Source organism: Triturus cristatus, chromosome 3_2 (assembly GCF_964204655.1).
Source record: "Triturus cristatus chromosome 3_2, aTriCri1.1, whole genome shotgun sequence".
Lineage (NCBI taxonomy): Eukaryota > Metazoa > Chordata > Amphibia > Caudata > Salamandridae > Triturus > Triturus cristatus.
The window spans coordinates 452,922,422-452,942,112 of record NC_140584.1 but is presented as its reverse complement, the minus strand read 5'-3'; the positions used below and the strand labels follow the sequence as shown (position 1 = coordinate 452,942,112).

At 45.1% G+C, this 19,691-nt stretch overlaps 1 protein-coding gene across 1 annotated transcript in view; it reads right to left on the bottom strand.

Moving 5' to 3' along the window:
• ABCC8 (ATP binding cassette subfamily C member 8) overlaps positions 1-17,653 on the bottom strand; it is a 1,425,084-nt gene extending 1,407,431 nt beyond the window's left edge. The window contains exon 1 of the mRNA XM_085648067.1: positions 17,534-17,653. Within this exon, the coding sequence (XP_085504193.1) occupies positions 17,534-17,554 (21 nt within the window). The 5' untranslated portion in view covers positions 17,555-17,653. The remainder of the gene's footprint in view (positions 1-17,533) is intronic.
• Between the last annotated feature and the right edge of the window lie 2,038 nt (positions 17,654-19,691).

The following is a 19,691-nucleotide window of genomic DNA, read 5'->3' as shown; positions in this document are numbered from 1 at the left end:
GCTGAAGGTCCCCCATTTAGAGGAGCATTTGGTAGGAGGGAGGGGCCTGATAGTATTGATACTATATGTTCATCTGTGAAGGCTAAGCAGAAGTTGTCCATTTTTCCACTGCCACCCTACCGGGCCACCAGCAATATGAATTCCCTGGAATTGTGGACAGTGGGAGAAAAAGTAGAAAACGTGTGTTCTAACCTATGGTACAGTGTGTGGTGGAAAGTCCTCTGGCCGGAAAGGAAGCCAACCAAAAAATGCTATGTGCTGTACCTCGTATTGAATGAAAATCTTTAAAAAGCTCTCACGGCTAAGCTGCCGTTCTCAAGACCAAACCTCAATAAGGAGCTGAAGGGGCAGAGAACAGGTCATCCCCCACTCAGAAATATGTATACAATAAAGGACCTGTTCACAAAGTGAGCTTATGATTCATATATCCATTACAGTTGTCATCTATTTTTAGACAGACTGTGGAGCAAGTGATAATATCATCTATGCTACTTGTAGGTATGGCTCACCCATCAAGAAAAAGACAGAGATGTTTCAAACGAGGTAGGAGAAAGGGCTGTCTTTATGTGCAACAGTTATATCTACAAACACCCAAATGTGGTGAAAAAGTGTAGGAAAGGAGTGATGGTGCCTCACGGTAGCAACACCAGAGAGGATACAGCAGGAAGGTACTCGCCTGCTACCTCAAGATCTCATCATCAGCTACCACCGCTCCGCAGAAAGGAAAAGTGTGTGTAGAGAAGTATATAGCAAAAGAATGGGCAATGACCCACAGGGAAAAGTGCTAAGGTGGGTAGTGAAAAACGTAAGAGAAACTGTGCAGTAATCCGTGCACCACGATAGACCCCACAGTATATATACACAGATTTGAGCTAGTACACACTGGCTTGCACTTTTTATTCTATGCTGTGTGACTGCTCATATATTAAAAAATGCCGACATGTTTCATTGCCTTTTGGATCAACTCACGGCAATTTCTTCAGGGCGTGGGGTATTGTCGTTCCACCCTGCAACCTTGCTTTGTCTATTAAAAACAATTCTGTTAGAGACAAAAGACAGACAAACAACACATAGCAAAGTAAGTTGGCATCCGGTTGAAAAGGACCTAGTGCTGTATATACTACGTTCCAAACTGTATATCCACCACAATATTTACCAGGATATTGCCCATCTTGGGCATACCTTTACCCTTGAGCACTTGTGTGTGTAGCAGCGATCACTCATTCAAGGCTCATCCACTCGGCTCCTATCGTGAGTCTGTAATACACAATCAAAGGTATGTATTATGAGATTTTAGGGGATCCAGGTGCCGGGTTCCTGCCTCTCCCCGTAACAAGGAATACTTTCCCTCTTATGTCACAGAAGTAATGCATCTCTGTCTCGCTGCTGTGTGGCTTCTGAAGTATGACTACTACTCTACGAGTGGTCGGGGAGTCTGTCCCGTGCTAGAAACCTCCTCGTATCAAATCATAACATGCCCACCTTGTGACCCCATGGCCCGGGCCGGCACTAGGAAGATACTGAGTTACAGAGTTCAGGTTCCCGTCCCATTTTAGCCGCATGCCCCTCTCTTAAAAGTGATACCCACACTTACAATATGTGTATCAAGACTCACCGATATTACGTCCGTGTCCGGCTCTAACTCAGCACTGCAACACCGAGGCTGCTGTCTGCCGTGAATAAGAGCGCAATCAAGCTCATCCCGTGACCGGGCTGCAGTAATCCCGCCCCTCACAGGCGCTTAATGTGTTTGCGCTGACAACGGACTGCGCCATCTTGGAATGGTGAATTCCGCAGTATGTTTTGTAATAATTTGAGTTTCTCTCACATGCAGAGAGATCTAAATATCAGCATGCGAGGGATTACCCACAAACGGCGGGTAGCTTTAGTCATTTGTAAAGTTAAGTAAGGATTTGTTGCCGATAATGTTGCCGATAATGTTGCAATCAAAGTGACTAGTGATTGTGTATGCCCCCAACTGCCCCTCTATTTGATTTAAATTTGTCAGGATAGTGCAACGATCGATATTGTTGCACTTCCAAGCCCTACCCTCCCTGAAGGGATGGAAGATGGTGCATGGACTCTGGTCCTGAAGTATGGGCACTGAGGCGGGGGGGAATGCATTCCTGCGCCCGCCCTGAGGTACTCCGTCATGAGCGCCCCATGGAGCGCAATCCTTATTTTTCGTTTCCTAGTATTAGATAGTTTTTCCCATTCATCACGGGCTGAAGGTCCCCCATTTAGAGGAGCATTTGGTAGGAGGGAGGGGCCTGATAGTATTGATACTATATGTTCATCTGTGAAGGCTAAGCAGAAGTTGTCCATTTTTCCACTGCCACCCTACCGGGCCACCAGCAATATGAATTCCCTGGAATTGTGGACAGTGGGAGAAAAAGTAGAAAACGTGTGTTCTAACCTATGGTACAGTGTGTGGTGGAAAGTCCTCTGGCCGGAAAGGAAGCCAACCAAAAAATGCTATGTGCTGTACCTCGTATTGAATGAAAATCTTTAAAAAGCTCTCACGGCTAAGCTGCCGTTCTCAAGACCAAACCTCAATAAGGAGCTGAAGGGGCAGAGAACAGGTCATCCCCCACTCAGAAATATGTATACAATAAAGGACCTGTTCACAAAGTGAGCTTATGATTCATATATCCATTACAGTTGTCATCTATTTTTAGACAGACTGTGGAGCAAGTGATAATATCATCTATGCTACTTGTAGGTATGGCTCACCCATCAAGAAAAAGACAGAGATGTTTCAAACGAGGTAGGAGAAAGGGCTGTCATACCCCTAAGGATGTACGCTGGGTAGTTTTGGAAAGAGTGATGGGAGACCAGTTCAACATGGAATCAAGGTTGAGCAGCAAGGAAGCCCTCTGGATCTATCAGGAGGGTGCAGACCAAACTGGATTGAATGATTCCATCAAGTGGAATAAGGTCAATATATGATCTATTTTTCATCTATGCCCATTCCGATAAGGGCTTTTGATGCCGCATGAAAATGTGGGACATTAAGCAAGTTAGAAACACCAGATCATTATGATTACATATCCAGCTAATTCAGAGAATGCATTCCCCCCCGCCTCAGTGCCCATACTTCAGGACCAGAGTCCATGCACCATCTTCCATCCCTTCAGGGAGGGTAGGGCTTGGAAGTGCAACAATATCGATCGTTGCACTATCCTGACAAATTTAAATCAAATAGAGGGGCAGTTGGGGGCATACACAATCACTAGTCACTTTGATTGCAACATTATCGGCAACAAATCCTTACTTAACTTTACAAATGACTAAAGCTACCCGCCGTTTGTGGGTAATCCCTCGCATGCTGATATTTAGATCTCTCTGCATGTGAGAGAAACTCAAATTATTACAAAACATACTGCGGAATTCACCATTCCAAGATGGTGCAGTCCGTTGTCAGCGCAAACACATTAAGCGCCTGTGAGGGGCGGGATTACTGCAGCCCGGTCACGGGATGAGCTTGATTGCGCTCTTATTCACGGCAGACAGCAGCCTCGGTGTTGCAGTGCTGAGTTAGAGCCGGACACGGAAGTAATATCGGTGAGTCTTGATACATGTATTGTAAGTGTGGGTATCACTTTTAAGAGAGGGGCATGCGGCTAAAATGGGACGGCAACCTGAACTCTGTAACTCAGTATCTTCCTAGTGCCGGCCCGGGCCATGGGGTCACAAGGTGGGCATGTTATGATTTGATACGAGGAGGTTTCTAGCACGGGACAGACTCCCCGACCACTCGTAGAGTAGTAGTCATACTTCAGAAGCCACACAGCAGCGAGACAGAGATGCATTACTTCTGTGACATAAGAGGGAAAGTATTCCTTGTTACGGGGAGAGGCAGGAACCCGGCACCTGGATCCCCTAAAATCTCATAATACATACCTTTGATTGTGTATTACAGACTCACGATAGGAGCCGAGTGGATGAGCCTTGAATGAGTGATCGCTGCTACACACACAAGTGCTCAAGGGTAAAGGTATGCCCAAGATGGGCAATATCCTGGTAAATATTGTGGTGGATATACAGTTTGGAACGTAGTATATACAGCACTAGGTCCTTTTGAACCGGATGCCAACTTACTTTGCTATGTGTTGTTTGTCTGTCTTTTGTCTCTAACAGAATTGTTTTTAATAGACAAAGCAAGGTTGCAGGGTGGAACGACAATACCCCACGCCCTGAAGAAATTGCCGTGAGTTGATCCAAAAGGCAATGAAACATGTCGGCATTTTTTAATATATGAGCAGTCACACAGCATAGAATAAAAAGTGCAAGCCAGTGTGTACTAGCTCAAATCTGTGTATATATACTGTGGGGTCTATCGTGGTGCACGGATTACTGCACAGTTTCTCTTACGTTTTTCACTACACACCCTAGCACTTTGCCCTGTGGGTCATTGCCCATTCTTTTGCTATATACTTCTCTACACACACTTTTCCTTTCTGCGGAGTGGTGGTAGCTGATGATGAGATCTTGAGGTAGCAGGCGAGTACCTTCCTGCTGTATCCTCTCTGGTGTTGCTACCGTGAGGCACCATCACTCCTTTCCTACACTTTTTCACCACATTTGGGTGTTTGTAGATATAACTGTTGCACATAAAGACAGCCCTTTCTCCTACCTCGTTTGAAACATCTCTGTCTTTTTCTTGATGGGTGAGCCATACCTACAAGTAGCATAGATGATATTATCACTTGCTCCACAGTCTGTCTAAAAATAGATGACAACTGTAATGGATATATGAATCATAAGCTCACTTTGTGAACAGGTCCTTTATTGTATACAGATTTCTGAGTGGGGGATGACCTGTTCTCTGCCCCTTCAGCTCCTTATTGAGGTTTGGCTGTGTTGCACAGCCCAATGGAGAACATGCCCAGCCTTCCCAGGCACTGCCTGAGCACCCAAACAGGACGTTCCGACCAATCACAATGCTGCTCTTGCAGTGTCATGATTGGCTGGGAGAGCCCGGAAGCCTGAGTGCTTCCAGCAGAGGAGGAGAGACATGCGGCGGCAGGAGAGGCATATGGCGGCGATGGTAATTTTTTTTTGTTTTGTTTTATTTCCCCCCTGCTCACCACCCCCATTCCAAGCGAGCCACCACTGTGATTATGTTCATTTTAGACTCGTCAGAAAATGAAAATACCAGCCATGCCAGTAACAAACGATCCAAGTGGCAAAGCTAGGCAGATCAGGTGTTGTGGCCATTTCACCTTGCCTGCCTTGCCAAAAGGTAATTAATGTCTCATTCTTCACAGAGGGACAAATTAAGTGTTTCAGTGAACACTGATGCTAAATTTCCATTTAATTCCCCTTAGTGCTTCACTGTCTGGTTTTCCTATGTTGTGGGGGCTGCTCTCTGATGAGTCATTCTGTGCCTCTTGTTGGATGCACCATTCTACTTCTATGCTCTTTTTGTTATTCAAGGAGAGTCTAAGCTTGCACTAAGATAATATTTTACTGTGTTCATATTTTCTAGTGACTTCCTCTCAGCCTGCAATGGGAGATCTTGTTATGTGATGTTGGTGGCTTTCCTTTCCATTCCCATCAGAGAGGGACATTCAGATTTTCTGCCTGACTGTCATATGGCCACACCACTGCCTCACTGCCTGCATGAGTGGGAAAACAGCAGGCCTATAGGTTTCTGCCTTGCGGCTCTGACCACACTCCCTTACTCAGTCAGCCAGTAAGAGGCAGTTTTTGGATTGGAGTGGGGGTGAGAATTCATTGATTTCCATCCTGCCTTGTGATTACCAGGCCCACGTTAGCCAGATGAGATACATAAAAGCAGCTAGCGAGCAGCTTGAATCAGACAACTTCACATTGGACTCTACAGCGCCCATCACCAGGAGGATCTTATCCAGAAGTCGCAGTAGGAGGTCCAAGTGAAGACCTGCCCTGCCCTGAGGTCCCCAGAAGACCTGCTTTAACAGGCTGCTGCTGCAGCCTATATCTTCATCTCTTTAGACCCCAACTTTTTTGTTCCCTTTTGAGGAGGAAGGAGTCCATGCTTAAGCCTTCAGTGGCCCAGCCTAACTCCCAAGTCTTAGGCAGAAGACAGTCCTCACTCTCCCATACAGAACTACAGAGTGTTCACCCAGCCTTTTCTATTCAGTTACTCTTCTAACCAGCTTCACCACAAGGCGAATCTCCAACTCAATCCCCTTTGCACCCTACTCTCCACAGGGCTGATTAAAGCAGGTTGAGTAAAGCAGTACTCAAAACCACATCTGGTGCTACTCAATCACGGTCCAACATATCCAGAAAATCCTGCACTAGGCTCAGTGCAGTAGGTCTGCCCCAAAGCTTGACTGACTTACAACATCCAGCACCCAGAAATGCAGTGTGTTTCTAGTCAACCCCTTCCTCTGCTGCAAGAAGTAACAGGTAAAAACATTTTTATGGATTTTTTAACCAATTGTTTGCACAATTAAACTGATTCATTGGTGTCCCAGTCAACCTTTTAGCTCAATTTTAAAGGTCTCATCCAAAATGCAGACAAGGGACTTAATTATCCAAATACCAGGAATATTAATTAGTAACGTTTGGTTAGTTTTTGGCTGTAATTTGCAGATTATTCTGACTGGACTCTGTTTTCAGTTCTAGGCCAGAACGTGACAACTGTGGTATGTGAATTGATTTCAGTATATGTTTAAGACTTTGTGTAATGTGCTTTCTTAAAATACAACTGTTTGAGCCTCATTCTAAGCTAGGCCCTGCTTGAGGTCTAAGAAACATTTGGAAACTTGACACTTCTTTCTCTGTGCAGCAGGATTTCTTTTCTATCTAGCATGTTAAGGTTATATGTCATTTTTGCAGATTTTCTATGTTTTTTATGGTTATTGTCATCCATAGAGGAGCCTTTCCGCAAGATAATTGCCTCGGTCTGTTTAAGGGCTTAGGCCTATTATGGCCAAATATGTGGCTCTATTCTACTTGCAAGAGGAGGGCCATTTCGTATTGCACAACTTTTTCTGGTTGATTTTGTTTTGTTATCATGCATGTGGCCCACAGAACGTGCTTCAGATTTGGTGCTACACCGTGTGTCTTACACATGGAGGTGCATGTGAAGAATTGTAAGGGATTGTTACACAGATGGAATATTTAAATCAATATCACTACCTGTCTACAGGTCACTTGAACCATGAGTCTGAGAACAGTAGGTGGTTATTGCTTCTTCTGAATTCTGTGTGGCATTTGATACATATTCTCTTAGGAAGTGAAGAAGGTTCACTTTGCAGGTTTGCATGTGTTTTTTTCTATTACCATAGTGCATTACCTATATCTCTCAACTGCCTTATCTACCTATCTCTTCGTCGTTCTATAGCTATGAATCTTTTCTTCTGGCTACCTGATCTTTCTGTCTCTACCTTATGTCTCTCCCCATCATACCTATCACTACCTCATTTCTAGTTCTACTTCAGTTCTCTCATCATACTGTCTCTTTACCTCTCTGTTCACCCCCTCTTTTCCCCCAGCCCTCTAGCTGGTACCACCCAGCAGATCTGGGGATCACTGTGTAACCAGAGTAGTGCACACAAAGAAAGAGGGGAGGTGGGACAAGGCGGCAGAAGATTCTAATATGCAGGGAAAAGTGCCAAATTTGTGAGGGAGCTTAATATCTATTCTTTTGAGTGTTTTGCAGAATGTTTTCTGGCTGATATGCAAAATGTACTTCTTTATTGGTTATCATTAGAGGTTATATTCTCCAAGGCAGAGGTTCATGGCTGCTCTTCCTTTTACTTTTTTTATTACTTATTCTACCCCCAAAGATTACAGTCTAACCCTTTCCCCTTGACTTTGTACTAAATTTCTGATTAATGTGATGATCAGAGTCAAGGACATAGCTGCTTGGGATAGAGTATCTTACTACATTGTGCAGTGCATTAAGACTGCAAGTAAGTATTCAGTTTTCAAAACTGCAGTGCTCCTAGTCTTTACCAGTGTTATTGGCTCTATAAGCTTTACAGTGCTTAATTTACCAAACATCACAGCTGCACGACTATGTAATAATTTGACAACTGTGAATCTCCGGGGCGACAAATATAATAGTATTATGCCCAGTGCCTTATGTGTGAATAATTAAAAAGGGACTCATTCTGTATCCCTTTTAATTCCTGATTTGGATGAAAATTAGATTTTTTTACCCGAATCATTATTACGAATTGTGCAAGAAAACACACTTATGCAGTTTTCCGTATTAAAACCCAGTGAACTATAAATGGGGAAACTGGGGAAAGCATTAAAATGAGGAGAATAGTATGCCCAAGAGCAACTTTGTTATTAAAAAACAACCATCCCAGATGGTAATTCCAACAGTTGGGATGAAATGGGAGGGAATCTCCTGTGCTGTGACGGCGAGTAAGGACCTACAGCTGAACAAAAATACAAGTCTTCTTGCCAGGGTGCTTGTTGTTTAAAGGAATGTTAACCTGGAAATGTAAAGACTGCTGATGGAGCCACTTAATGCTGCATGATGTCAAACATTCAGGGCCTGGTTTATATGTTGGAGGTATGCATACTCTGTCTCAAAAGACTCCGTCAGACCGTCATAGAGGTTTGGCTATGGCGGTGACTGAGTAGTCTCCGCTGTAGTCAATCCTAAGGTCTGCCCGCATATACATTTGGTTAGCGGGCCATTATGGCTATATGTCTGCACACCCAATCAGGATGGGAAGATATATAGCCACTGTCCTTCAAAGCCAGGCAAACCTTGTTGGTGAAGGACTGTAAAATGCAAATAATGCTCCCCCAGCCATGGTAGATGACTAGCATGTAGAGGAGAGCATTACCTATTTTTATTTTTAAAAGGAAATCCAAAACTGAATTTTCTCTTTGAAAATAGAAAAAGAAAACTGTTTAGTGCATGGCTTCATGTGTTGACAGGAACCACCGTGATGGTGGTTCATGTCAATGCATTATAAATGACTGCCTACTAGCCGAACATTTATAAATTTGGGGACGATGTAATTTACCCGATCCCCATGGCTGAATGACAGGCCATCTGCCATAATGTAAATCAGATGCTTAGCAGTAGCGGCTGGCAGGGAATGAGGGTGGAGGGGTAGTGGTGGCAGAGGGGAGGTGGACAGGAGGGGCGAGGGAGAGTGACGGGGGAACAAAAAAAAAACACCACTTACCTCTTCCACTAGCCGCATCCCGCCTCTGCTTTTCTGCTGTCCCGGAACCCGGAAGCACCCAGGCTCCCCTAAGCCAATCACAAAGCTGCAATGCAGCATTGTGACTGGACTGAGCTCCATTGATAGGCGCTCAGACCGGGACTGGGGGCCTGGTTATTAACCCCACCAGGCTGTGTAATGCAGCTTGGTGGGGAACATGCAAAGTGTGCATGACTGTTTGACCAGGGCTTGGATTGTGCAAACCACTCCTTTCCTTGTGCCACTAGCCTCTCCCCCCCTGCCCTGCCCTAACCAAGCCCCGAACCTGTGAAAAATAAAATGATAATAACTATGTTAATTTCATTTTATTTTTCATGCTCTGAGAGCAGTGGGGCGACGCTACTGGTGCTTAGTCTTTTGAAAAGTATTGTAATGGTGTAGCCAACAGGGCTGTGGAATGCATGTTTTTATTGGAAACATATAAAAAAAATGTTGCAGTCTGATTGCCTGTTGCTAAAATCTTTATTTTTGAAAGCAAATTTTTTATCAGAATCTTGAATCTTTTTGTGCATTTTGTAGCAGCCTATTTCATAGTGTGTGTAATGAAAATGTAAAATAGTGAGTTACATATTCACAGTGCTTGCTGTCACAGGCTGGGACCTCATAGCACTAATAATTTCAAAGTCACTGTTCCCTGTTTCCCCAACCAGGACTGAATGCTTTGCCTCTCTGGTTACACACACACAGACACCTGCAGTGATAACATTAAGCATTAGAGGTTTTATAACGTAAAATGGAGCATTTTCCACTGATTAGTTTAACTTGCATTTATTTGTCAATAAATGTGCGTGTTAATTTATATTCAGTTACCTGAAGTTGGAAGAACAAAATAGGGACACTTCCATTGCCAGCAGCATAGCGAACGGGACTCGACCTTACGAGAAGCTCCTGGGTGCAGTGCAGCGCATTTTCTACGGGGTGCCAACGCTGTATGTCTCCCCTGCCGCCAAACTACAACATCGGCCGCAGTTGGGGGAGACTACAGCTCCCGTGAGCCTTCGCGGAAGCAGCCCACTTCCGCCCACCAGCGCGCCCGGAGGCGCTTCAAAAGCTCAGGCTCCCTCGGTGGAGCGGGGGACACTTCCATTGCCAGCAGCATAGCGAACGGGACTCGACCTTACGAGAAGCTCCTGGGTGCAGTGCAGCGCATTTTCTACGGGGTGCCAAAGCTGTATGTCTCCCCTGCCGCCAAACTACAGCATCGGCCGCAGTTGGGGGAGACTACAGCTCCCGTGAGCCTTCGCGGAACCAGCCCACTTCCGCCCACCAGCGCGCCCGGAGGCGCTTCAAAAGCTCAGGCTCCCTCGGTGGAGCGGGGGACACTTCCATTGCCAGCAGCATAGCGAACGGGACTCGACCTTACGAGATGCTCCTGGGTGCAGTGCAGCGCATTTTCTACGGGGTGCCAACGCTGTATGTCTCCCCTGCTGCCAAACTACAGCATCGGCCTCAGTTGGGGGAGACTACAGCTCCTGTGAGCCTTCGCGGAACCAGCCCACTTCTGCCCACCAGCGCGCCCGGAGGCGCTTCAAAAGCTCAGGCTCCCTCGGTGGAGCGGGGGACACTTCCATTGCCAGCAGCATAGCGAATGGGACTCGACCTTACGAGAAGCTCCTGGGTGCAGTGCAGCGCATTTTCTACGGGGTGCCAATGCTGTATGTCTCCCCTGCCGCCAAACTACAGCATCGTCCGTAGTTGGGGGAGACTACAGCTCCCGTGAGCCTTCGCGGAACCAGCCCACTTCCGCCCACCAGCGTGCCCGGAGGCACTTCAAAAGCTCAGGCTCCCTCGGTGGAGCGGGGGACACTTCCATTGCCAGCAGCATAGCGAATGGGACTCGACCTTACGAGAAGCTCCTGGGTGCAGTGCAGCGCATTTTCTACGGGGTGCCAACGCTGTATGTCTCCCCTGCCGCCAAACTACAGCATCGGCCGCAGTTGGGGGAGACTACAGCTCCCGTGAGCCTTCGCGGAACCAGCCCACTTCCGCCCACCAGCACGCCCGGAGGCGCTTCAAAAGCTCAGGCTCCCTCTGCGTCACGGCACGCGCGCGGGCGGCGCCGGGCTGAGCCCGGGCAGAGGGCGGGCCGTCTGTGGCCATCAGTGACTGGAAGAGGCTGGGCTGGGCCATATCCCTATCATCGGGTTCGTAAATATCCCCTACGAAGGGCTTAAGGTACTGTTGAGATCTGACATCGTGTTGTTTTAGTGACTCTGGGGTTTATATTGGATAATCTATCAACTGTTGCATAATGCTTAAACCTGCTCTCCCTAAACGTGTTCAAGGGGCTCGTGCATGTGTTACCAAACACCAACAAACTAAACCAAGAGCACTTGAGGATAAACTCCCGACTGCAACAGACTTAATGCTCCAGAAAGCTATTGGTGTGGTCACCTCTGAAATCGAACTGACTGAGCGCCGTCTTTCTTTAACCCTGATTTTCCATCTATGGGGTCATCTGTCCACCCAATCGAGTTAGATCCTAACGAAACACATACTAGTCTGAACTGTTCTCTATCGGTTGCAACTACCCAAGATCCCATAATAGCATCTATGGATACTGAGGGTTTTATTCCTACACCCCCCCAAAACCAGGGGAAAAAGGAAAGCTACAAGGGTTGGTAGACTAAGGGGAGCCCGTCAAAGGGAACCATACACTCTAGTACTCAAACACTTGTCATTACCCCACCACCAACACTTTCTCAGGACACAGCATATCCATCTTTGCTACATGCTGTGGTGATTGATATTGTTAACCAATGTAGGTCTATTATAAAAGAGGAGGTAGCCCCTATCTTAAAATTAGTCCAAAGTTTTACGAAAGTACATACTGACTCTTCCCAAAATTCTACGGCTAGTACATCTAACGCTCAAAATGATGGGTTGCTTACAGGCCAGATTCCATCATCAGATTTAGTGTCTGTTCAACGTAAAACTGGGCAAGCTAAGGTAACCAAAGTCTGCATACCGACAGAGGAATCCCTAGTAAATAATGGGATCAGAAGGCCCTCTTCCTATATTTCCCAACCACAAGATCCATGTCGAAATAACCCCATTCCTTTAGTGCGGAATACTAACAGTAGTGAGACCATAGCTACACCTACCCTGATTCGTAAAAATCTCCTGGATAACAACAATGAGACTACTGCCACAAACTTGCCAACGATCAATCTTCCCCCAGCTGTATCCCCCTACGTGACCATATTGACTGGTGTCCCTGAACTTAAGGAAGGTACTAAGGAAAATCACTTAGACCTACGAAATAAAGCTCTTTTTTGGCTGGCAAGACATAAACAATTCCCATATGAGATGGCCAATGAGATTCTGATGGTGAGAAGGGTTGCATGGATAGGACCAACGGAAAAAAGTCTGAGGGGGGATTGTGTGGTTATTAATTTTAGATACCCGCAGATTAACCAAAAAATCCTTGCTCAACCCACATTACCCTTAGGCTATCAAGCCTCAATTAATGCGTCCCCCCCTTGAATTTTTTTATCCTCAACTAACTTGGGCCCCTGTTCCTCACCGAACTGGCTCTATTGCCACAGACATTGGGTTATCCCAAAATTTCCCGCAGAGATTTAATTTGAATATTCCACCCTTTAGAATTCCTGTGTACAATCGATTTGCTCCGCTAGAGGACGTTGATTGACTGGATGATTCGATCGATCTAACATTAGATAAAAGGGTTTCGTCTTGCCCTCTGTTTACTGATGGTAAGACCTTGATTAATCCTATCACAGGTTCTATGGGTGCCCAGGTGGCCGGAATTATTTCAGCACAGGCAAATCCTGTATACAGGGACATTATAACTAGTCCCATCCCCTTTCCTTTATACACCGTTCCCCAGAACATCCTTGCCCCCAGTGACCCCCATCCTCTTAATGTCACACCCATTGAGGTGACTTTCCATCCTTCTTCTCCCTCGTCCCCTGACCCGCAATCAGAAAGTAAGAACACTCATCCAAATAACCATCTAAAAGTATTATCTTGGAATGTCGTGGGCATTGTAAATAAACTTCTCTGCCCTGACTGGAATCTTTTCATTAACCAGCGCGACATCTGTTTGCTGCAGGAGACTTGGGCAAAAGAAGAATTTACAAAAAAGGGCTTTCTTACAGTTAATAGTCTAGCCCTTGCAGGTCCTAGGGGAAGACCATCTGGGGGTCTGTCTATTTTTATAGGGTCACATTTGGGATGTGTAATCTCTGAAATTACCACGCCAAGTATCGATCTGCAATGCATACTACTCACATTCCCTTCCGGGTCTAGCCTTATTCTTGTTAACGTTTACTCCCGTCCCACTAAGTCAGGTAGTGAATCACCCACATTAGAAACTTTGAATAATTTTATCCAAACTGTAGCAGACAAGGGCATCCTGATTGTTGCCGGCGATTTCAATTGCCAGTTTGAGCCCTTACCGGGGCTCATTGATTCCATTACCAGAGAGGAGGATGAACAGTGGTCCATACCGGCCCTCCAAATTCCACCCATTAAGGCATGGACACCTCTGGCCTTGCAAATAAACTCCTTAACACTTGCCAACTCACTGAGAGCCTGCAACGGGTGCACCCTATCGGACCTAGAGGGGAACCACACTTTTAATCGACCTGGACAGACCTCACGCATCGATTATATTATAGTAGAGGCCAAAACATGGTCTAGGATTGTGGATTTCGTAATTCACCCTCGCCACAACAGTGACCACAATGCTTTGATCCTCGACCTGACCTTAGTGATGGAGAATAGTCCTACACAAAATAGTGGGAACAACTTTAGACCCCTATTCCTCTCTGGTGACAGAAGACGGCTCAAGTGGCCGCTGATCCTTAAATCCCCGGACAAAATCAGTTCTGTTTATTTGGCCACATATAAAGCCCTCGCACAAATATGTTATACTTTAGACCAGGTCAGTGACAACAGAGAAAATCACCTACTTCAAATTCACACAGATCTAGTTTCAACATTGGGCGATCTTTTGAACCCAGTTGTATCTAAGAGAAAAAAAACCCTGAAGGCCCTTTCCTGGTTCAATACTGAATGTAGGAGGGCCAAACTAGCTCTCCTGGTTTCACTAAAATCTGGTGCTAGGACGAAGGTGGCTATGAGGAGAATCGAATACAAGCAGACCGTAAAAGTGGCCAAGCAGATTTGGGAAAATAATAAATGGGATGATATCAAAAGAGCTCTTATTAATAAAGATATGAGGGAATTTTGGGCAATCATTCGATCAGATACAAAGGAGGGCCTAGTGGCCGATGACCCTAATATTGCACCGAGCCAATGGATCGATCACTATCAGAGTCTATACGCTCCCTTGATCCCGGCCACTGAGTCCTTACCTCTCTCTAACTCGAATGATGAAGCCATCGACACCGTAACCCTCAAGGAAGTAGAAAAGGCTGTAAATAGGCTCCCAGTAGGAAAGGCGCCGGGTTTGGACAAAATCCCTGGGGACCTATCCAAGCACCAACCTGAGGTTTGGATCCCCTATCTTTGTTCCCTTTATAATGCTGTACTCCATGGTGCACCTATTCCCAACACCTGGGCCGGTGCCGAAATAGTCCCGGTTTTCAAGAAAGGCTCCCCACTCATGCCAAATAATTACCGCCCGATAAGTCTAATTGATGTTAGTCAGAAGCTGTTTGCACGTATCATTCTAGACCGAGTGCAATCCTGGATGGATGAAAAATCAATACTGACCCCATACCAGGCTGGATTTAGAGAGAAAATTTCCACGGTTGACCAACTTTTCCATTTACAACTCCTCTACTGGAAAACCGTGAGGGTAGAGGGTGGCAGTCTCTACCTTATCTTCGTCGATCTCAAAGCAGCTTTTGACTTAGTTCCTCGGCAGACTCTTTGGGCGGTTTTGGCTGAGATGGGGATGCCTGCCTGTCTACTTGGGATTATAAAACGGCTCCATAAAGACAATTTTGCCCAAGTAAGGTGTGGTAAGAGGGGAAATTTGACATCAAAGTTCCATGTTAACCGTGGAGTCAGACAGGGATGTGTGCTGGCTCCAACCCTATTCTCCCTTTACACTAACGCGTTAGTGGCCCACTTGAGGGGAGTCAAGGATATCGACGCCCCTAAACTTAACAACGAGCAGGTGGTGGCACTAATGTTTGCCGATGACACCCTTTTAGTGTCAAAATCCCCCATGGGGATTCAGCGTGCCCTTGATAGTTTTTCCGAATTCTGTTTCCTTAGAGGGCTCGAGGTTAATACATAGAAAACAAAATTTATGGTATGTAACCCCCCTAAAAAAAGTGGCCCTAATCCTTCCCTTAATGGTACTATATAGGACAGGGTAACAGTGTTCGAATATCTTGGAGTCACACTTTCAGATAGGATGGAATGGGGCTCCCAGCTAGCAAAAGCTAAATTACGACTTACACAGACCTGCGGGGGGGATCCTCAAAATGCATAGAGCATCTACTTCCAAACCCATAGCACCCATTATTGAGATCTACAAAGCGCAAGCACGGGGTGCAACATTTTATGGGGTTGAACTTTGGGGGCACTGCCCAACTGGAGACATCGGCAGATTTGAGAACTCGTTTCTAAGGTCTCTATTGACCCTACCACCCAGCACACCACTTAACCCACTTAGAATGGACTTGGGAGTTAGACCCATTCAAGAAGAAAAAGCAGTAAGGCCATTATTGTATTGGCGGAGGCTGTGGGCAACACCGGAGTTAGTGAACTACCAAAACGATCTAAAATCACTAATGGCCCTTTCCGGTCTAGCCAATATACCGTGGCTAGCATACATTAAAAAGGTGCTTATTAGATTGGGAATCTCTGCTCTATGGTATCATCCCGAGATAACTGCCCTAAATTTCTGTAGAGCTGAATTGGTTAACGCATTTTGGTCAAATAGCAAAAATATGATGCTAACCGATAAAAAGCTAGGCTCATTGACTATGGACTTTTTTGATATAAAGGAGGAGTTCAAAAAAGAACCTGCCCTAGATCTGATCGAGCCAAATGTTTCTAGAAAGCTGTACATGCAATTCAGATATGGTACACTGCCCTTGAGAGCTTTCTCAGGAAAATGGTCGGTAGATAATCCTTCTGACTGCCCAACTTGTGGAGCTACAAGTGAAACTGACCTACATGTTTTATTTTTTTGCCCCACATATAAACTAATTAGAAAACGTTGGCTCCTTCAACTTTGTAGGAATTTGGGCACTACACACTGTAAGGCTGCCTACAGAATCCTGAAGACTGATATTTCATTACCTATAGTCTTTTCGGTATCACGCTATTGGCATGCTGTGTGGCGGAGGAGATGTTCTCTTTTATCCAATTCTTAAGCCTATCCAAATAGCCATCGATTTCAGGTCACCACTGTTTTTATCATTATTTTAACTTATTATTCTTTTATTCTTTTAATGAATTGTCTATGAACTAATGTAATCTTTACTGAAATATATTTTTTATGAATTATAACATCTATTTTTAACAATGTATGTTTTTTAGGAATGATTATCTTTTATGGTCTATGACCGAAATAAAGATTAATTTGATTGATTGATTGAAATAGTTACAGTTGTGTGCTTTTAGTCGCCACACTCACTGACCACTCCCCCATTGCGCATAGAATCCCAGTTCCCATGCTAATTTTGGCGCATTTTGACCACAGCGAGTAGCACTGTGTGGATGAATATTTTCCACTACGCATTTGCAAAACAGAAAGTTGTCAGGCAGTTTCCCCCGCGCAGCAGAGGCAAGGCCCAGCCATAGCACCACTTTAGCAGACAGTTTGGCAAACCCCTGATACATGACACCCTTATAATGAGTGCTTAATAATTTCAGTTTTATGAGGAATATTAGACCATTCTCTTCCATACATGCAGATGTACCTATTCTCTAAGTTCATTTTGTTCGGCAGCTGGAAACATAGGATGTCCATAGGGGAGTTCAGTGGGTAGGAGGCTGTCAGTCAGGAGCGCACGTCAGCAGAGCGCCTGGAGACCTTTGCCATGGCAATGAAACGATTCCCATTGAACATCACCGGCTCTAGAATCACGGGAACCGCTGCTGCCCAGGAATAAAAGTACACACGAGCGCGCGCAGGGGCAACGCGCTCTGCAAACGGAGTCTGTGCAGGTGCGCCCTGCTTGTGGGGCACGTGGGGCACATTGTTTCCCATAATCTAGCGCCTTTGTGAGAGCCTTGGATCAGCTGTGTGAAGACTGGAGCGTTGCTGTCTAAATACCCGCGTCCCAAGCTGCGCTTATTTACCGAATCCGATTGCGAAGATGGTTATCAAACGTGGCTTGTTGGGCACAAGCAACACACACACACACCGAAGTTAATTATTCATCACTCACCTCTTTGTGACGGGAATCCATGTTAGCTGACGCCGCAGACAACTGTTTGCAAAGCAGCCAATGAAACCAGGGTCCTCAAATGGCAAAAAAAAAAACTGTACTAAACTGGATGCATGGAAATTACGAAAAGCGCCTAAACGACTTGGCCGTTCCACTGAGCGCTCATTCTGATTCCACGATGTATTGAAACCTCCACTCCTGCTCTTATGCTTTACTTCTCTTGTCCAAAATGCAAAAGTTTAAATTAAGAAAAATATTCTGTTCCTCTACTAATGCCAACAAGCGCTCGCCCTGACGATAAACAGCGCTACTGGAATTCCAAGGTGCGCACCGAGCCCCAGAGAGGAAAGGTGATCTCCGGTTTCCTGCTCTCAGGTAAACAGAGTTCTGATACCTGCAGCATGCCACGCCCAGAAACACTATCTGGTGCCCACCTGTGGGCACAGCTGTGCTCCCCGAGCAACCCATCGAGTTAATTGTATGACGTGCACTCAGCAGGCACAGAGCAGTACACTTCCTAGGAGCACGACGGACTGAAGACTGACGCCCTCCCTAAAGCACCCCGCCCCCCACTTCGTGTGTCTTAGGCTGAGCTGCTGCATCTTCCAGGATGTACACAATTCTTCAGCAGATGTGTGGTGGACTCTGCTTGAAATGGGGCCTTAATAATAGCATCTTACAAACTATGTTGTGTTTCATTCAGAGGTTTAAGAGCAAGTTTAGGAATTGTGATACTGAGGGCGCAGCCAGGGAGTTTGGGGTCGCACCCAAGACATGGCTATTTTGTTAAGCTACTGACGGTAGCACAATACATATCAATTATTATGCACACACCTTAAATGACAAATAAATGCAAGTGAAATATTGGAAAATGCATTCTTGTACGTTATTAAAGCTCCATTGGTGGGTGCGAGCGTGTTTGTGTGTGTCACCGAACTAAATCCTGGTTGATACACTGGGGAATAGTGATGTGGTGACGTAAAGTTATAATTTATTTGCACTTAATAATAACTTGCGACATGCACATGCGTAATGAGTACTTATGTGTGTCAACATGTAATTTTAGATTCGGATTTAGTGAAACTAGTGATTTATATTTTTTTGATATAGCTAAAATTGGGATATATGCATCCTATCATTGATATGAGTGGGCCTAGGGGCCCGACTCCATTTTAAAGTAAACATTGTATCTTTGCTTTGTGTGCATAGCACTCTTGTTGTTTCAAGCACCAGAGTCACAATGTTCTCATGAAAATTATTTTCTGTGAGCTTGCTGTGTGAAGGTCATGTTTATTACAATTAATTCGGTGGGCGATGGTTCTCCGCACATGAGTGGGATGGGCGGCAGAGGAGGTGGATTCTCCTCAACGAGATTTCCTGAGGGCCGCGATGATGGAAGATTCTGGCATTTTATTATCAGAGAGAAGGAGGCTGACACCAGATGCTTTGGGAACACTTACTTTTCATTGGTTTCTACTATGGTTGGTACTTTTGAAGGTGTATCTTCCCTTGATTTCGATGATTTAATTGTATGCTTTGGTTTCAGTTAGAGGCTAGACTTGCCCATGTCCATCTTTGTAGGGGGACGCTCTCTCTCTCCCTCTCTTGAGACCGAATGATCCTTATACTTCTTCTCATATACTTACTTTCTAGACCAAGCACTTTTCTTTTTTTTATTGTTTGGATTGGAACCTCTATTTGAGTTTACTTTTGATGCTATATTTGCTGATATCAGCTGCTTCAAAATTTTCTGACTTACCCACAATCTTAGCTTAACATTAGGGAGTTTCCCTTTATGGAAACGGAATGTTATCTAATTTTGCATAGGCTGTCTTTAATAATGTGTACTTGAAGTTGTTTAATTAATTTGCCTGGATTGTATTCATACATGCTGTATTCAGGTGACTACTGATTTATACTTGAATTGATTCGAGTTGTGTTCATAATTTATTAATTTGATAATAAACCTAAATGGTTTGCAAAATGTCCCTTCTCTGTTATTCCTGTGGGGCAAATTCCACTTTACTGTCATTGATTTATTGTTGAATTTATGATTTTAAACTCAGTTCCAGATAAAGGTACATTGCAGGGGATATAACGAAGATCAGAGTTTGAGCCACGTTTGCTAGGTTATGCCCTCTAATTCACATTCTAGTAT